The sequence below is a fragment of the Astyanax mexicanus genome, unplaced genomic scaffold, assembly GCF_023375975.1.
Source record: "Astyanax mexicanus isolate ESR-SI-001 unplaced genomic scaffold, AstMex3_surface scaffold_38, whole genome shotgun sequence".
NCBI classification, from domain to species: domain Eukaryota; kingdom Metazoa; phylum Chordata; class Actinopteri; order Characiformes; family Acestrorhamphidae; genus Astyanax; species Astyanax mexicanus.
Window position 1 is genome coordinate 1,967,133 of NW_026040048.1, and position 19,484 is coordinate 1,986,616.

Consider the following 19,484-nt stretch of genomic DNA (forward strand, 5'->3'; position numbering starts at 1 on the left):
GAATGAACAAAAACAGTGTCACTTTTGTGTGTGTGTGTTTTTTTTTATTTTTTGGTTGGGGGGGGGGGGGGTGTTCTAGCCAATGGGGATTAAGCTCTGTGGTTATCAAGCTGTCTCTGGTCACAAACAGCTCAAAAAAGCAGCTGCAGGAACTGCCTCTGTAGTCTGCAACTTGCGAGATTATAACGCCATATGTCATCAACACGTGCTAAAGGAGCAGATGCAAGTCAGACAAAAAGCATGCATCGAACCAAGGCAGGCACTGATCGGTCTGATCGGACATGTTCCTCTAGTGGGTGAAAATGGAATTGCAGAGGGTGTGCAGATGAGAGGTAATAACTCTGTTATGAAACTTATTTTTGTTGTCACCCTGTAAAAGCAAGGGTTTTTATTATTTCTTTCTATTACTCTCATTACATTATAATTATGCTAAAATGTCACTTTGGAACTTGCCTCTACCCATTAACTGAAATAGTCTACGAAGACCAAAAAGTAGGCATTTCCTGATTGAGTACGTGGCAGTGGCCCAACAAAGTCAACCCCTACTACCTCCTAAGGCTCATTAGCATGCACAGGCACCAGCATTTTAATTCAATTTAATTCAATTAAACTATATTTATATAGCACTTTTTTACAACAGAAGTTGTCACAAAGCAGCTTTACAGAAAAAAACAGGTCCACGCATCTTATGAGCAGCACCACAGAGATGCCAATTATTGTGGTGACAAGAGTGGCAAGGAACAAAACCCCTTACGTTAAGTGGAAGAAACCTTAAGAGCTTGTGACTAAAGTGGTTGTGAATAAAACAGCCTAACTAAAGGCAGAGAGCCAGAAGGTAACAGACATACCGGCATCCACCCACTCCATATTCCACAAACCTGAGTGACTGTGTACAGCTGGCTAAGTTGTAGAGTGTGTTTACTGCCGTGCATCAGAGCAACTTTCACCGCTGGACTGACAAAGAACTTGGGTTCCACCACCTGTTTGCTGCTGATTCTAGCTAAAGTTCTACAGAGCTGTGTTTGCTACAGATAAGGAGGAAAAAATTGTTATTTTTCTTTATCTGCTGCCGTTGTTAAGGAATGCCTGCTCAGCTTCCTGTAATTGGTTTGAAATTTTGAACCATCCAGAAAAGCACTTTCACACTGCAGGCGAACTGGACCATGGTTCAGAAGATCCGGACCGAGACCACCTCTCTTGGTCGGACCAAAATCTGGTCCTTTGGTCCAGACCGTGGTTCACGGCCACTTTCACACCTGATACTTTGGTTCGGACCAAACTGAAAAGTGCGAAGTCCGGACCAAACGAGGCAGGTGTGAAAGCACCCTTAGACTGTTGTTTATTAATAGTTATTTGTGTATTATTATTAGAGGAGTGTTCTGTGGTCCGGAGAGGCCGGTCCTGCCATTCTCAGCATCGCTGACACCTTCACGCTGGGCCGCTCTCTGTGGTGCTGAAGTCCCCTCAGCACCCATCGCTGGACAGCGGCCGAAAATCCATGTTTATAGAACCCAAGCTCTATAAAAGCCTATCGCAGACAAAGGTCTTTATATTATGCTCAGAAATATACTATAGCATATTAATAAGGTTTATAAATGAATTTATTATTTATATATACATATATACACATAAATACACACATAAAAAGTGACTCCAAATACATGTATCCAAATACATGTATGAATTAATTAATTTTATATTTATATATAATATATACACATAAATACATATATGTAATATTGATTTTTTTGTATTGTTTTGAGTCCAAATCATGCTTTACAAATATATATTTCTTCATAGTAAATTCTTAATATTTAAGTTAAAATAGGTTCAGAGTTTAAAAAAGATAAAAAAATAAGTTTAAATAGGATTTTCAACAAGCAGCTGGCACCCATTAGGTGAAATGGCCCATATATGTATATGTATATTTTTATAATATAATAAACAGTGTTACACTTTAATATTATATGAACAACAATACATGTGGATCAACCCCCCTCCACACACACAAGAAATAAACAAATATTAATTTAATTTATTTTTTGGCCATGTGGAGGCAGCAAAAATCATTTCCCACTGGAGGAGCATCAGCGCTGCTCATTACTGGGTGTGAATTTGTGGAGTGGATCACATGTCCTGATTAATGACAGCTAACGAAAATAAATGTTGTCCGTAGTTTATAGAAGCAAAATCACTTCCTCAGTGTAAATTAACACACTCTGGGCGCAGGGTTGCCTCCTCCAATATGGCCGCCACGCAGGCACGCCAGCTCCAATAGACAGGGTTAGTCGATGCGGCGTCTATGTATATGATGTCTATGCTGAAGTGTATCCCATAGATATCTCATACATAGATGCTGCATCGACTGACGCCGTCTATTGGAGCTGGCGTTCCTGCGTGGCCGCCATATTGGAGGAGGCAACCTTGCGCTCCGAGTGCATTAATTTACACTGAGGAAGGTGTAAAATACATCTATAATAATCTATGAGGCACGCCAGGAGGCTGGGTATGCAGCATCTACGTATGCGCATCTATGCACTCCAGAGGCTAATGTGTTTCGCTCTTCTGTTTTATCCCGCCTCTATCGCTCACTCGCAGGTTCCTGGGTCATCAGGTTCGGACCGAAGCAAGAGGACGGCGAGTGGGGATTCTCGGGAAGACTGACTGTGCTCTGAATCTGCTACTGAACTCCTAGCCTGCTGGAGCGGAGACGCTCCCTTTTTCCTTCTCTTTATTTTGTGTTGCTGTTTTGAGGAAAGACTTTAAAGATGTTTGTTCATCCCGTGTCTGCTCCTGCTCCAGTATTTAATTAGTCAGTTCAATTAAAAATACAGTGAAAGGTTAAGGAAAGGTTAATTTATTTTACAAATATTATTTATATTACGAGGTACAGAGGAGTGTTACACTTGCATCTATTAACATGCCTTAAAGGTTTTTATTTGAAGTATGTCCTTATGATTACTGTTGTTATTATGATTTTTCACTAGCCTGATTAGTGATCAGTCTGCACTGTTTTTGGTTCCCTAACCTCTCTTTAGTCTCTTCATTAATTATCACAAATTAAAGAAATAGTTTTAAAGTAAACAGTGGTAAAGTTAAACAGTACTGTTTTTAAGGTCATGGTTTATCTGATATATCACAAATATTTCAGAGACATTTTCTTCCTTTTGACTTTTCAGTGTTTTTGACACCGATGGTCAGTGAGATCTTGATAGTGGAATCATATCTGCAGTTCATCTGTACAGCACATTGTGTGCGCTAGAGATAATTGAGATAATTGCATCCACAGGAAATGCATCCAGTAAATGAAGATATTAATGAATGAAGATGAGTACAAAGGTCAGGTGGAGAGATTTCTTAGCATACGAAGGAATCAAAACACATGATATCACAAGTCATGCTTGACAGAGTAATTTATTGAGAAATGCTTTAAAAAGTAATCATTAAGATGATGGATAATTGTCTCCATATAAAGAAAAGTCAACACTCAGAATTCACTTTATCCTGCAGTCATGTTTACAATTTTGCAGGTGGCATATCTTAATTATATTCCTTCAGTTACAAAAACTTATCAGAATGAAATAAAGACTGATTAATGAATTAAAAAGAGAAATCCACACAGAGTCGGTGGCTAATTATATTAAAAGAAGATTAGATTGGGGTTGGGTAAAATCATTGTTTACAAAGGTCTGTAGAGTCAGGTGATCCAGAAAGTCCTCATCTGAGGAATCCTGTAAAAAATGGATTTATTGGATGATACAGATCAGATGTAAATTTACATAGACTCACAATAAGTTACTTTAACTGCTTCTGTATATTAACAGTAGCAGCATGCTGTAAAAAAATGAGGCACTGAAAGAACTTTAAAGTAAATGTTTGCATGGATCATTCGGAGTTGAATTAACTTTCTGTTCTTTTAAGTAAATGAAACTGGTCTAAGCCACTTCAAATATACTTAAATATTTTGAGTTAACTGGGGGTGAAAAATATGTTTTTTAATTATACTGTGATAATGTATTTAAGTTTATTTAATGGTTTGCCTTTGTATTTCTTAAAATATAAGCCCACTTACTTACCACTCAAATAAATAAATTCTCAGGCTTTAAACGTCTGCATTTATTGAGATAAAAAAGTCAAAGTTCTTAACAATCCCATCATCTCCAGTCCTTACCCACACATTGAGTTGCCACACTAGCATTTAGCTACTTAGGTTAGCCTGCTAAAAATGCCTCTCAAGACTAGATAGCTGGCTAGGTTAGCTAACATGTTAACACTATATCATTCTCATACTTATCCACACACAAAGTCTCCACGCTAGCATTTAGCCCGCTAAAAATACCTCTCCAGATTAGATAGCTGGCTAGGTTAGCTAACACGTTAACACTATATCATTCTCATACTTATCCACACACAAAGTCTCCACGCTAGCATTTAGCCACGCTAAAAATACCAGACTAGACAGCTGGCTAGGTTAGCTTATATATTATTATTATTATTATTATTATTATTATTATTATTATTAATATTATCCACACACAAAGTCTCCACGCTAGCATTTAGCCATGCTAAAAATACCCCACCAGATAAGATAGCTGGGTACGTTGGCTAACACAATAGTTTTCTTTCAAATTAAAGATTTTTTAGTACATATAAAAATTTAAAATATTAAATATGTTAAATATTAAATGCAGGGCTCTAGACCAGGGGTGGGCAATTAAATTTCCCAAAGGGCCACATAAGAAATTGGAACGGTTTTAGAGGGCCAGACTAATATAATATAATAATTATTTTTTTTATAAAAAAAACAGTAAATTAAACATTACAAGAACACAATAAAATGTGGTGGATTATATAATTATGTAATACACATGTGATGGTATAACACAACAACACAACCTGACATAAAACAGCACATTTATCAAAGACCAGCATCACTTTAACTAAATAAAGAACAGTAAATGAAAATGCATTTGTATGTTTCTTCTACCTCAGTTCTATTTTTGTGTTCAGTGAGAAAAATCTAGCCTGTTTTGGTGAACAAGTGTATTATGAACAACTACATATAGTTTTTTCACAAGTTTGGCATTCCATTACTTTAAAATGATACAGTAATATCACTGGAAATATATGTATTGAATACATGAGAAAGAGATCTTGAAGAATTTAGTGGTGTGATATAATAACCCATTGATTTTATTGTTTTATAGGACTTCAAACTTTTGTCTTATTTTTTAGTATTATTACTGGAAACATACATATTGAATACAATGAATGATGTTACACAATATTCAGCAGTTATCATTTAATAACCATTTGATTTGCTTATTTTATAGGACAAATATTTCTAAAATGTTACACTGATCTGATAGGTAGTTATATTTCTGGTGTATGTTAGTTGATTAGATCTGGATGATATGTATTTATTCTTTTAATAAATTGTAACATATATTAAACACACAGTGTCAGTAAATATATTTCTAAATATTTTGCAGTTCATAATTAATTCATTTTATTATCTGAACAATTTTAAAGTGGGCGGCGCCCCAGCGCCCCCTATAGGCCAGCCGCCACTGATATGCACATCAATACATACACTACACATCAAGCTGACATTTACCAGATGTTGTGTTTTGGTTATCATACCTTACAACACAATGCCGTATTGTTTATGTCAATTTAATGTAAGGATTTGATGTGTAGGTGACGTTGAATTTTGGTTACTTTACATTACAACACAAATATATATATAAATATCTATATAAATATCAACATCAAATGATGTTAGAATGTTCTTTAAGATTCTGATGTGTAACAGACGTTGGGTTTTGGTTACTATACCTTACAACAAAATGTCGGTATTTAACATCAATTTGACGTAAAGATGTTATGTTTAGGTGATGTTGGATTTTGATAGCTTTATATTATGATCCAAAACAACTAAATATCAATATTAAATGATGTCAGAACATCACGTCAAGCTGATGTTAAGATTCGAACGTTTACAAGACTTTGGGTTTTAGTTACCATACCTTACAACAAAATGTCTGTCTTTTACGTCAATTTGACGTAAGGATGTGATGTTGATGTAACATTGGATTTAGTTTTTTTTTAACATTATGACACAAAAACAACTAAATATCAACGTCTAGTGATGTTACAATGTCACGTCAAGCTGACGTTAAGATTCAGATGTGTAACAGACGCCGGGTTTTGGTTACTATACCTTACAACAAAATGTTGCAATTTTACGTCAATTTGACGTAAGGATGTGATGTTTAGGTGACGTTGGATAGTTTAATATTATAATCCAAAACAACTAAATATTAACGGCTAATGATGTCAGAACATCTCATCAAGCTGACACTAAGATTCCGACGTTTACAAGACGTTGGGTTTTAGTTATGGCAAAATGAATGGGCTTTTTAAAAACCATCTCCTCTATCACATTCTGTGGTGAATAAAATATGTTCAGAATCCTATATATTTTATTCTATTAAATACAGAATTTTTAAAAGTTACATTTAGAATGTGAATGTTAATTACCTGTGCTTCAGACTGTCCAGATGAAAGGCCCCACAGATATGGAGGCCATGTCATGGATGTCCACAGACCGGCCAACTCTGTGGTGAAACCCAGGGAAACAGCGCTGCAAAACACAAATGATTCATTAATTAATTCTTAAGGACATTAGTGACTCGAGTGCGGCTTATTTCAGCTGCAGATAGACTGATGTAACTGCAGTTAAAACAAGCACCCTAGTGCTGAGTCATTTTTTATAAAGCATTAATGATGGGTCAGTTGTGAAGTAGGCACAGGAACTGGAGGTAATAGGAAAATAAAAATATTCCTTTTACTTAAACAAGATTAAATTGTTGGAATGCAAAAAAATATATATTTCTTTAGAAAGCTAAGACTCCTGTTGGAGAACATTTATACTGTAAATCAATGTGGCACGATGTTTCAGGATGAAAAAAGGAATGAAACTCACTGCTGCACAGTTGTTGCCCTCCAGAATGCACAGGTGAATGGAGCAGTGAAGGAAAACTTTCTGATAGTCTCCATTAAAGGCAAACATCCTGAAGGAGAAACGGCCAGTAGTGGAGACACCGTTCTGAAGAACTTCTACTGTCGTATCCTCTGGATTAGGACACCTGAGAATGAATTCAATTTTATACTGAAATCAAATTGTACTCATGGGTGGGAAACACACAGAGCTCTGCCCATTCCCTTCAACCATATTCCTGTCCCCCGCTAGCTCACAACATCTTTACAGCACAACTAATTCAAAAGGCTCAACAGTGAGGCTCAACCTACAAGATCCCTTTACAGGGCTTTCATATACATCCAACTCTGCAAAAACGCATTTCAGGGGTGTAGAATTATGGCATAAACCCTGACATTCTCCTACAACCTCCCCAGACACAGACCCAAAGAATAAATGGAATTTATCCCAGCATGGGTAATTCAGAAGTCATTGTTGTTAACAGTGCAGAGAGCAGCACAGTCAGTATTTCACTCATAGTGAGCAATTATAGCTCTGTATATATAGTGTAGTTATAGTGCAGGGATGAAATATGTTTTATATATATGTGTGTGCATCATTCTCTCTCACTCTCACTTTTTGCACTGAATCAAACCAAGCTGCAAAGCCCCACCCACACAGAAACCTCATTGGTTAACTAAGCATAAACAGGGCCCATTCAGAATTCTGTAGTTGTCACTCTCTCACTACTGTTTTTTTTTTGTTTTGTTTTGTTTTTTATAACTTGCTCTCTAGCCATATGGTCTCTTATATCTCAAAAAATATCTCTATAAATAACAGTAATTATCATACCCGCTCTACTGACTGGATCACCTGTCAGTTTCCTAGAGTAGCTACAGAGCAGCTTGCTGGAATTCACTACAGGAAATTCTAAAACTTTAAAACAATGAACTTTTAGTTTCTAACCAGTTTCAGAGAGCCTATAACTGTTTTACCTGATTTTTTCCTTTACATTTTTATTTATTTAATACTTTTGTTTATGTTTTCCCCGTTTTACCTTTTTATTTAGTCCTTTAGTTTATTATATCTTCTGTTTTTATTTAATTTAATTTACTTTCTTTATAATCTTGGTGTTAATCTTAGTGCTACTTTATGTTATAGTCCATTATATATTTATTTGTATTTGTTTTCCTTTATTATTTAAATTATTTATTCCTTTATTTTATCGCTTTACTTTTTAGCCGGCCCACTTATCCAATTATTTTATTTCTTCTTAATTTTATTTAATTTTGTTTATTTGTTTAGTGTCTAAGTTGTAAATACTTGGCTGCTAGGTCCACTGGCCACACTGCAACCAGTGGCAACCTTTAAAAGTTCAAGATATCAGGTACACACAATATGATACAACATCAGGCCCTGATGTCAAACCTTTGTACTCAAATCATAATGAATTAAATTGAATAATTAAAGCATTAAATTAAATAAATAAACCTAGAATGATGTCTGTAAAGAGTGCACATCAACAGGACAGTCAATGAAAGAAAAACTCTGACCTGTTAGTGATGAGATCCCAGCGGACAGCATGGTTCTGGTCATTCTCAGGAGTGGCCCAACATGAGTCTATCACTGTGGCAATCTGACGACTGTCCACCCCCTGAACAAACACTCCCACATAGATCCTCTCGTCCACCACTATCTTCACACTGCCGTTGTAAGGTTGGGAGAGGGCAGCATCCTGATAGGGAATGATCCTGACCTGGTACATCCCCTGACCTGGAAGCTTCTTGCGCACGACGCTGTATACATTAAAAACACAGCAGCAGCAAAATTATTAAGTCTCCTAAGCTAAGTTTATTTTGATCAATCTAAGCTATTAATCAGTTTAAATTAGTAGAATATTAATGAAGGTTTTTAAGAACACAGGCCGCAGCTCCCCTACCTCTGCAGAGGGGTCAATTCTGTGTCCATGGAGAGGGTCTGGCTGATCTGATAAATGCAGGAGAACTGCAGTTCTAGATATTTCTTTCTGTGGATGGATCCTCTTGCTGAGTCTGCTCCTCCCTGGATAGTGTTCTCATAGATGAAGTGTGTACCATTGGCCTGTAGATATTGTAAATTCAGTACATTTAAAAAATGGTCATGCAGCTTCACACATAAATCACAATAGTTTCAGGAAGTTCTAAGACACAGGGAAGGGACTGTTGTTATATAAAGCGCGGACCATTTTTTAAAATTGTTAGTTCTGCAGTTAAGGCTGCAGTTTAAGTTGCAGACCTGTCTCTTTTTTTGTACAGCTTTGGTTGGTCCCCTTTTGCTAATATTGTCCTTGCTGGAGTTTACTGAGTTAATGTAATTCCATCTATATGTATCAGGTATTTGGACGAAACCAAACCACAGAAATGACTCTTTTTTTATTTGTTTTACTTTAGGTTGTACCCTCACCCCAACTGTGCTAAGTTAAGTCAGACAGATTCTTTATACCATGGCTCAGGCCGACTAACAATTGTTGCACATTGATTACCCACCATGTAGCTGGTGGAGTCTAACTTAAGGCTGTCCTGACTATCCCGATTAGAAGTGGGCATCCCTAAGAAAATCCTAACCAAACATGGCATGACTGCTTGTTTCTTAATTTATTGCAGACCTGTGTTAATTTAATCCAAAATTGTTTAAAATATGTGCCAACTGACCCGGGGCATCTGGTTCTAAAGACATGCAGGCTGCCTTGAAACAGTCCTCCAATTTGTCCAAGGGAACATGGAGGAGGCGCAGTGAGCACTGGCAAGAACTTAGAACAGACTTAACTTTGTGAATTTCAGCCTTTTGACTGTTTCTGGTCCCCCTGACAATTACTGCAAGTAAATGTTACAAAAACTGAAATAGATGCAAAAATGTACTTTTTTTTTGCACTGATTATTTAATATTGTTAAATGCAGTGTACAAAGTTATGCTAAAACTGTTGTGTTTATGTTTGCTTACTAAACTGTAAAAAATGGACCTGAAAACAAACTCAATCAGTGTCATTATTGTTTACTGTACCACAAGATTTGTCCCACAGATGTTTGCATCGTTATCAAAGGTGAAAACCAGTCTGCCGTTCTGGATTGTCCCTGTGCAGTTGGGGTCACTCAGGTGCAGGACGTCAGCAGAGAAACCAGCTTCAAAGAGCTGACAGCGGGACAGAGACATGGTGCCAGAGCTGCTCTCACACTCTTCTTTGGAGTCTGGAACAAAAGAGAGAGAATGGAAAGATGAAACAGGCAGTAAAGGGGCACTGAGAGTCTGTTGATGCCAATGCCCTAAAATAACTTCATACCATAAGACTCTTCCTTTGGTCTAGGATGGTTCTCGTTACAGAAGCAGCCATAGATGTTATCTTTCTCTCCACACCACTCGTCTGCAGTGCATTCCAGCTCTGCACAAGGGTCCGTGTATGCTGAAGGAAGAAAAATGGAAATAATATACAAAAATCACCAAACAATCATATAATCAATCAGTAAAACACTTCACATTTAACCCAGATAATCTAAACGAGAGAGATCCATAAAAATAGCTGACTTACAGCAGCCTAGATCAGAGCGCCACTCTGAGATCTCCAGACCCATTGTAGTGCAAGCAACCTCATAGGCCTCCAGAGCTGAACACAGCATGCCATTGGCTGATGTGTAGACACATAGATCATACACACAGGACCTAAAGTAAACCATGGGGTTGATGTGGAAATGGCAGTGCTGGAAAGGTCCGCTGGTGTTGGTGATGATGCTGCAGACTTCAGAGTACTCCTGTGTGAAGGAGCAGTCGTTCACATCATATCTCTGATTAATAGCTCCACACCTGGAAAGAACACAGTACAATCAGTGATGGTGTAAAAAAGTAAAGTTGAGCTAAAAAAAAACTATTAAAGAGCCACTAAACCCTAAACATTTTTTTCCATAAACATTTTTAAAACAATGCTTTTATTGTGGTAATTTCCACCTCTGCAGCGCCCTCTTAAGTTCAACTGTACTATTGGCAAGGATGATGCTTCTGTGTACTTTGGTACAAGGACACTCAGCTCTCCCTCCTGCCCTGCCTCTAAACCCATACATCACCCAGTGCCCTTTTAAAATTACTCTTTCCATTTTTTACATTTTTAAATTTGAGCTGAGGAGATCATATTGAGAAATCATATAATTACAAAACAAACTGGTGGAGTTCTGATTTGTGGATTTGTGTCATCTTCAGTTCTTTTACCTGCTTGTGTTCATTATAATTTGTTTTACTCAATAAGTTTCTTTTTAATTACTATATATAACAGAGATAAATACCCTTGGGTGCTGATATCTGATCTCCAACTGTTGCCAAATTCATCGTCACTGGGTGCAAGAGCTCCATTGGGCATAGCTTTGTCATCTGCAGCGTCTCCGTTATTGTTTCCACACATTCCACATACAGATCCGTGAAAGCTTTCGTCCAGTCTCACCAAAAGTGTAAAACGACCATCAAAGTAGACCATCAATTCACTGGATGCATTTACAACCACAAAATCATTCTCCTGATGTAATTCTGCAAGTTGGCCGATTTGAAAAGCAGATGAGTCAACGTCTGTCCCATCAACCTGCAGAGAGAATGGAAAAGAAATTTAAGAAAGAAAGAAGAAAAAGAAGAAAAAACAGGAACTTTTCCCCACTCCTGATTCAAAACAGGAAAGGCCTGTACCTTCACTCTCTTGTTCTGTCCGATAGTAATCTGTGATCGCTGTCCCCCTTTAGAAAGCCATATGTCCACTACAGAGGCAAAGGAAACATCCTTGTTCTCACGGTGCATGTTGGTTGCCACTACAAGGAACTCCAGGCCATTGTTTAATACATTGCCACAGGTCTTAGATATCTCATATGAGCAAGTGCCCTGGAAAGGATCGATAATATATGAACATGTGTTACATTATTTCAAAAGAAAAAAATATTTGAAAAATATTAAAATCTCTATTCTTGCCTGGAAGGTGGTTACAGCTCCATCAAAGGTAAGGTAATGGGGATCACCCCACACCATGCATGAGGACATTGTGCTGTAGCAGCCGCGTTGGCCATTCTTGACCATACACTCCTGGGTGGGAGAGCAGGAGATGGAGGAGCAGCGCAGGTCATTGGGAGCAAAACACTCACAGTGTTGTGAACATTCTTGGTTCCAGAACTTCTCACCTATCTTTAAAAGGCAAGTGCAAATGGCAGTAATTAGTTTTATGATAACACCAACAATGTCTAACTTTTTAAACTGAATTATTGAGGTTTTGTAGCTGTTGGGAATTCACATTAAAATAGAATCCATTGTAGAGGCAGCCACATTGTTCCACTGGGATACAGAAGCCCCCACTCCTCACAAAGCCTTCATTACAGAAGCAGCCCTCTGAACAGGCATGCTCACATACAGCATCAATGCTACTTGCGCAGGTATGCTCACAGTCTGTGCCACAAAGTTCATAGTGGCTGTTCATGGGACAGTCCATGCCTGTAAGGAACACACAGGCACATTACATTCCACAATTACACATAACTCCACAATTATTATTTTTTTGTTTTTATGACCAGCACACATAGGGATAATCCAGGGTGCATATATTTGAAGTCCAAAAGTAAGGATTATTTTCATGAATGTGCCTCCTGATTCCCTCATACTCCACTATCTCCATCTAATACCTCAAATCTACGTTCTTCCATCATTTAGCAAGGTCATATTTAAGTAAGTCACTTACGGCAGGTTGTGTCCTGTCTCCAGGGCAAGACTGGAGCATTGGCAGACTGGCAGGCACTCACATAGGTTTGAATTGATCGACACAGTACATCATGTTGGTACTCCGAGAGGCATAAGTCGAAAGCACAATCGTTAAAGTAGGCCTCGGGGTCCACGTAGGAATGACAGAAACTTACAGGACCCTGTCTGTCCCTGAGAATCTCACACTGAGACCGTGCTGACACTGGGTTTTGGCATCGTGCACAGGAGTCTCCACATTCATCATCGCATGAAGTATCATTCCCGACCTTCCAGTCAGCTCCAAACTGAGAAGCTGAAGAAACCAGTTCACCTGAGCGAATTCGGAAATCATCATTTGTCTGGCCATTAAAGTTACCACACAGGCCACAGGTTGCTCCACTGTAATTAGCTGGAACAGTGACGCGCACTACCCAAGAGCCATCGTAACTCACACTTAGGCCAAAGTCAGTTGTAATGAATGTGTTCTGCCCACTGGAGTAAACAGAGACACTGCCAGAATCCAGGAGGACTGGAAGATTCTTAGTCTCACTGTCAATCTAAGAGAAAAGAACAAGAATTATTATATACATTCCTCTTAAAAGTTGTTAATATTAAAGGGTTTAACTTTGATACTTACCACAGCAATGCCACGCTTGTTACGTGAGACCAGAACCAGGTGTCCTGAGACATTAACAGAAACTTCAACAGTGATTGAGACTGGGAGCCCATTCCATGCTTCATTTTTTGCAACAACCTGGAAAAATGGTAGATCTTGATTGTCACTGCAGATAGTTGACAAGATATATCTGCAGGTGCCCTGGAAGTCAAAATTACGTCCATCAAAAGAGGTGTAATGGGGATCCCCTGATGCAGAACATGTGGCACGGGGTTGAGGGTGGCAGCCATATTCTCCTCCGACAATACGACAGGTTTCCTGCTCACTGCAAGATGATGGGTTGCAGCGGACAAAACCTGTGGTCCCATCACAGATGCATAGGGACTGGCACTGCTCACCGTGCCAGAAACGCTCCCCACCCTGCCTATAGCGCCCTTCATGCAGACAGCCACAGCCAATGGGTGGCACACAGTGGTCTCCACTCAGAAGAAGCCCATCATCACACTGGCACCCTTCCTGGCAGTGTTGGGTGCACAGATAGGGGAATGAGAGACTAGGGCAGGCTGCTGGGCAGGAAGTTCCACACAGCTCATAATGACTGTTGGTTGGGCAGGGGAACTCTTTAGGAGAATAAGGAACAAGAAGCAAGGTGTTGGTTGGTGTTTGAAAATTGTTATATATATAAGAAAATTACTGTATTTAGAAATACTTTATAAAATGATAAAGCTACTAAAATGTTTTCTTCAGCACTCACCACAGTCAGTGATGTTTCTCCATTCTTGCAAGACAATGCCATTTTGCTGGCAAAGCACAGCATACCCTCGCAGGGCCTCACACAGGGCTTCCTTTGCACCCTCTGTCTGTTGCAGGGAACTGATACAATCCTCTACCTTCGCTGAGGGATCCAGACTGCTGTGGCATTGAGCGAATGGTCCAGATGGTGAGGAAAGTATGCTGCAATGCATCCTGAACTGGTTGCTGTCCTGATAATACCCTTTTTGCCAGATATCAGTGGATTCTTCACAGTGGGCTGAGAGGGACCCATCTCGCCAGCTATCCCCAAATGTTCGCGAGTCATTCAGCAAGACTCCATCGGGACTGAGGAATTCATCTTCAAGGTATTCATTGAAATTCCCACACAGTCCTCCAAGTGTGCCATTGTAGGTACTGGGGGCAGTGATTCGGATGAGGTGTGGCCAGTCAGCTCGTACAGTTACACCAAAAGTGGTTTCCATGATTATGCCCTTCACGCTGCTGTGGTAGATATGGATTCGACCGCTGCCAACGCTAAATGGCAGAGCAACTTCCTGACCATCCACCTGAAAAAGAATTTCAACCTTTATTTAATCTAAAACTCAACCTTGTTTACAATGTAGCTATGCACTGTAATGTGATTGGAAATAAGATAAGGTAAGATAAGATAGCACTTCCCGAAGGCAATTTCAAAAATAACTTAATAGATGAGCTTACAGTTGCTGTTCCTCCTTCTTCCATCTTCATAGAAACCTGAGTTCCCTCTGCCTCAAATGTCAGCACTCTGGAAAAGCCCTGAGGGCCTGAGGGCTGTTTCTGAATTGTTACTGCAAAGTTAGGGAGTGGAGAAAGTCCCATCACCCTGCTGAGGGTCAGTTCACAGGCTCCTGGGTAGCTGAACATCAGTCCATCGTATGTGTGATAGAAGCCTGGTCCTTCAACCCAGCAGGTGGAATAACCTATTGGTCTGCAGCCTCTCACACCATTATGGATTGCACACATCTCTTGTGGACCACACTGGTAGTTTTGGCAGCTCATTACTCCACTGTTGCAGGAACACTGCCTCCCACAGTCCCCATCCAATATCACTGACTGACCACTGGCATAGTAGAGTCCTTCAAAAGTGCAGCCACAGTTGGCTTGAGATACACATTCTCCAGCACTTAGGACATATCCTGCATCACAGATGCAGCTCTCCTGGTTCGGCAAAGGGCAGTTTACGGGAGCAGTGGGGTTACTGCACGTTGCAGGGCAGCTTGTTCCACTGGACTCAAAGTGACTGTTCCTGGGACATGAGATTTCTGAAAGTAAACAGTGAGAAAATAATAGTTTAGTTCGACATGCTCTTCCACCTTTTATTATTAGTAAAATCAGTAAAAATCTCTTTTGACTCCTACCACAGAATCCTTGTCTCCTCCAAAGGCCAAGCTGAACACCTTGCTGCTGGCATTGAGCAGAATACACATTGAGTGCCTGGCATAGGATTGGCTGGTATCCTCCTCCCACACAAAGATCATAGATGCAGTTCTCCATAAAGGTCTGGGGCGACAGTCTTGAGTGGCAAGAGCTAAAAGGACCAGCAGGATCTCCCAGGATTCCACAGTAGTCTGGATTACTGTAGAGGCTCCTCTGAGCTTCAGTACAAGCAGCACAAGTCAAGCCTGAGCAGGTATTCTGGCAGCCAGGATCTGTGTCCCCTGTTGCTGTCCAAGAATTTGCAAAGTCTGTATCTGAACTCAAGACTTCTCCTGAAGGTGTACGGAAGTCATCCTCTGGGTGGTGGTTGAAATTGCCACATAGGCCACAGGTTGCATTCTGGTAGTCAAAAGGCACACTGATGGTCACATAGGAATATGCATCATATGTGACAACCAAGCCAAAATCTGTACTGATGGCCACTGAAAAACCTGACTGGTAGACTTGAATGGAGCCATTCCGGAGGCTGAAAGGTGTTGATGCAAAACTGCCATTGACCTAAACAGACAAAAAAAAAAACAATCACAGAAAGGACTTCATTAAAATAAACTTTAATGAACTACCTCAGTGATGCTTACCTTGGCCTCATATTGATGATCTTTCACCAGTTCCAGTTCTTCATCATAGACAAACACTCGGACTAAGCGTGTCCATGATACACGTGTGCTGCCCCTGTGCTCATTTTTCCCTTCAATTCGATAGTATGGCAACCCATCCCCACAAGCCTGTACAGAAATTTCAAAATCAGACAGGTTCAAGACTACAGATTCTCTTTCATATGCCGACCACAAATTCCACACCAATAAAATAAATGTTTGTGTACCTCCGACAGGACATAGGTGCAGGTCCCCTGAAAGTGGAAGATCTGATTGTCAAAGGTGTAGTAGTGAGGGTCTCCAGAGATGGTGCAGGTTTGGCGTTGAACATTTTGGCAGCTGTACTCCAAGGCAGCAGGCCGACAGGCTTGAGAGTATGTGCAAGGCTGTGAGCTGCACTGGAGACCCCTGCGAGTGCAGGTGCATCTCTCCCAGCATGAGGAATCTGTCCAGAAACTGGTTCCCTGAGGTACAGTGTTGCCTGAGAGAAAGTTACATGAGATACATTTAATAGTGTTACTATGGTACTGATACCGATTCTCAAAAGCAGGTATTGTTTTCTTTAGCTTGAAGTGACATTACCATTAAACTGACATGTTCGTGATCCGTGATCTACACGGAAAGCCCATCTGCCCGTGACATTCACATTGCTTGTGTATGTGAAGTCATTGTTGTAGTTGCGTTGAAATGATCCGGGGATTGAGAAATAGTAGCTGGAGTCACTTGTGTCATAACCAGCCTAGCAATCAAAATTAGACAATACAAATTTAATATATATTTTTTCTTTTTTATCATTTTATTTAAATTTTTTCCCATTTTCTCCCCAACACAGCCAATTACTTAACCCACTCACTAGGACTCCCCCTATCACTTGTAATGCCCCAACACACCAGGAGGGTGAAGACTAACACATGCTTCCTCCGATACATGTGAAGTCAGCCACCGCTTCTTTTTGAGCTGCCAGCGCGCTTGGAGGACAGCGCAGCAGCTCGGTTCTGATACATCAGCTCACAGACGCCCTGTGCTGCAGACATCACCCTAGGAGTGATGTGGGGAGAGAGCGCCATCTACCCACCCAGAGAGAGCAGGGCCAATTGTGCTCCCTCTGAGCACCGGCAGCTTGATGGCAAAGCTGCATGAGCGGGGGTTCGAGCCTGCGACCTCCCGCTCATAGTGGCAGCGCATTAGACCGCTGTACCACTCGGCAACCTCAAATTTAATAATTTAATAATTCCTTAATAAAATATTGAACATCGTGTAACAAACGAGTAATTCCTACCTGTACAGCCCGGCTTGTTGGAGCAATTTTACCATAGTTCATTAGAACAAAAGACAGCCGTCCATCAGAAATCAAGACTACTTGGAAAGATGTTTCCTGAAAAAATGTTTAAGATAAGATAAGAAAGTGAACTTAAAGCTGTTTAAGGTAATGGAGGATAAATATTATGTCATTATAGTATGATGTTACATAAGCCAATGAAAAGATGAGATTAAGTAAAGGAAACTTGAAAAAAATATTTTCTTACTTCGCCTGAGTTAGAGCAACAGTATCCTACTCTGTTCCACGTTGCAACAAAGACCCAAGTGGCATTAAAATGAAGCTGAGGGAAATACTGGTTAATGTCCTGGGTAGCTTGTGTGAGAACACTGCCAGATGTGTATTGCTGGTATGAGATGATTCCATTGTAACGATTGTCAATGTCTGTCCAGTATGGAGCAATGATGTCTCGTCCAGCATTAGCAGGAAACTGATAGGGGACGAAGCTGTACCACGACTGATCAAAAGTTAAGTGTCCATTATTGTTGACCTGCAGAAAAAGAAAGAAAAATCACTGACCACTGACCGCTTTTATTCTGAAAAAAAAAAAAAAAATATATATATATATATATATATATATTTTATAAATGTGCTTGGAATAAAAAAGATTGCATGATTGAAATTAATATAAATACAAAGAAATACAATTTGAATTGCAAATCATACTCTCACAGACTGTTCCTCTCTACTCTATTCTACTAATCTATTTTTTAGGACTTCATCTAATATTAGTTATTTTTATGGTAGAGCAACTATTTACTGCAAGTGTGTTGGAGTGAGTTTCTTAAAGCTCCGTTCACAGATTAGGAGGATTTTAAGTTATTCTTTATGTAGAACTATCCCCAGTTCTTCTTCAGGTTGGTATAATGATGCCTATGTCAAGCAGTGCAGATTCCTGATTGAATTGACCTTTTTTCAAAACATTTGAAACTGCCATTTCAAATTTATATTTAACAGATTTTGAGATTAGATGTTAGTATGTTAATGCAGATAGAAAGATAAACAGAAAGACACTGGCTTACATAAAGTTGAGCGTATGTTGTGCCAAAGAATATAAAGTGCTGTAGAAGAGCTATAGCTGGTGAACTTCCATCATCAACTCGCCCGTTCTCTATATCCCCAACTCCAAATGGATAGAAAGGACCTAACAGACATAATAGATACTGTAATTAGCATAAAAGAAAAAAACTTAAGCTTCAGAGCCTTCAAAACTGCATCTAGATTGATGAAAGTAAGCATGTTTGATGGAAGGCTTTCTTTTCTAATGGGAGAATTCCAATCAAGAGCTAATTTAACATGAAGAACATTGGTAATGTTACGTTAGGTGAATAAGGAACCTAATAATAAATTATAGAGTTCCATTGTCAATTAGTAGACTAATAATTCATGTAAAGTAAATAGAATATATGTATGTAAAAAAATATATAAAATATATAATATTTTAAATGAAATATGAATATATGTAAAACAAAAACAAAAAAACAAACTGCAATTTAATAACCATTGTAAATGTTTACATCAACTGCAATGAGAAAATAAAAAAGTGTGTGTGTGTGTGTGTGTGTGTGTGGCAGGGGAGGAGGGTGGGGTGATGTGTATCCAGGCATACCTGTGCTAGTGTTCAGTGGAGCAGTCGTGGTCGGCGTCTCTGAATAAAAGATAACATCAAACATTTAATTAAATCTATTCCCCCACACCATTTCCTCTTCACCCATGCATGCTGATTGTTGGTTTGAGGAGTCAAATATATATATATATATATATATATATATATATATATATATATATATATATATATATATATATAAACTATATATTTAAGCTATATCGTACATAGCTTAAAATTTTGCAGCATCTTGGCTTTTCATATTCTGAATTTTAAGGGCCCTATTATAGCGATCTATAATGCGCTGGTTAATTGCGCATCCCGCAGCTTGATTTAGGGCATATAGGTGTGTCTTTGGTATCGTGAGGACCCAAACAGTACACCTTGCACAGCTTAGAATGAGCAAA

General features: G+C 39.2%; 1 protein-coding gene across 1 annotated transcript in view; it reads right to left on the reverse strand.

The window, feature by feature from the left end:
- The window catches only part of LOC103028845 (alpha-tectorin-like), a 219,495-nt gene that overhangs the window by 88,590 nt on the left and 111,421 nt on the right, over positions 1–19,484 (reverse strand). The window contains exons 17-18 of the mRNA XM_049473434.1: positions 19,081–19,119; positions 18,494–18,615 (exon numbers count right to left, since the gene is read on the reverse strand). Of these exons, the coding sequence (XP_049329391.1) occupies positions 18,494–18,615; positions 19,081–19,119 (161 nt within the window). The remainder of the gene's footprint in view (positions 1–18,493; positions 18,616–19,080; positions 19,120–19,484) is intronic.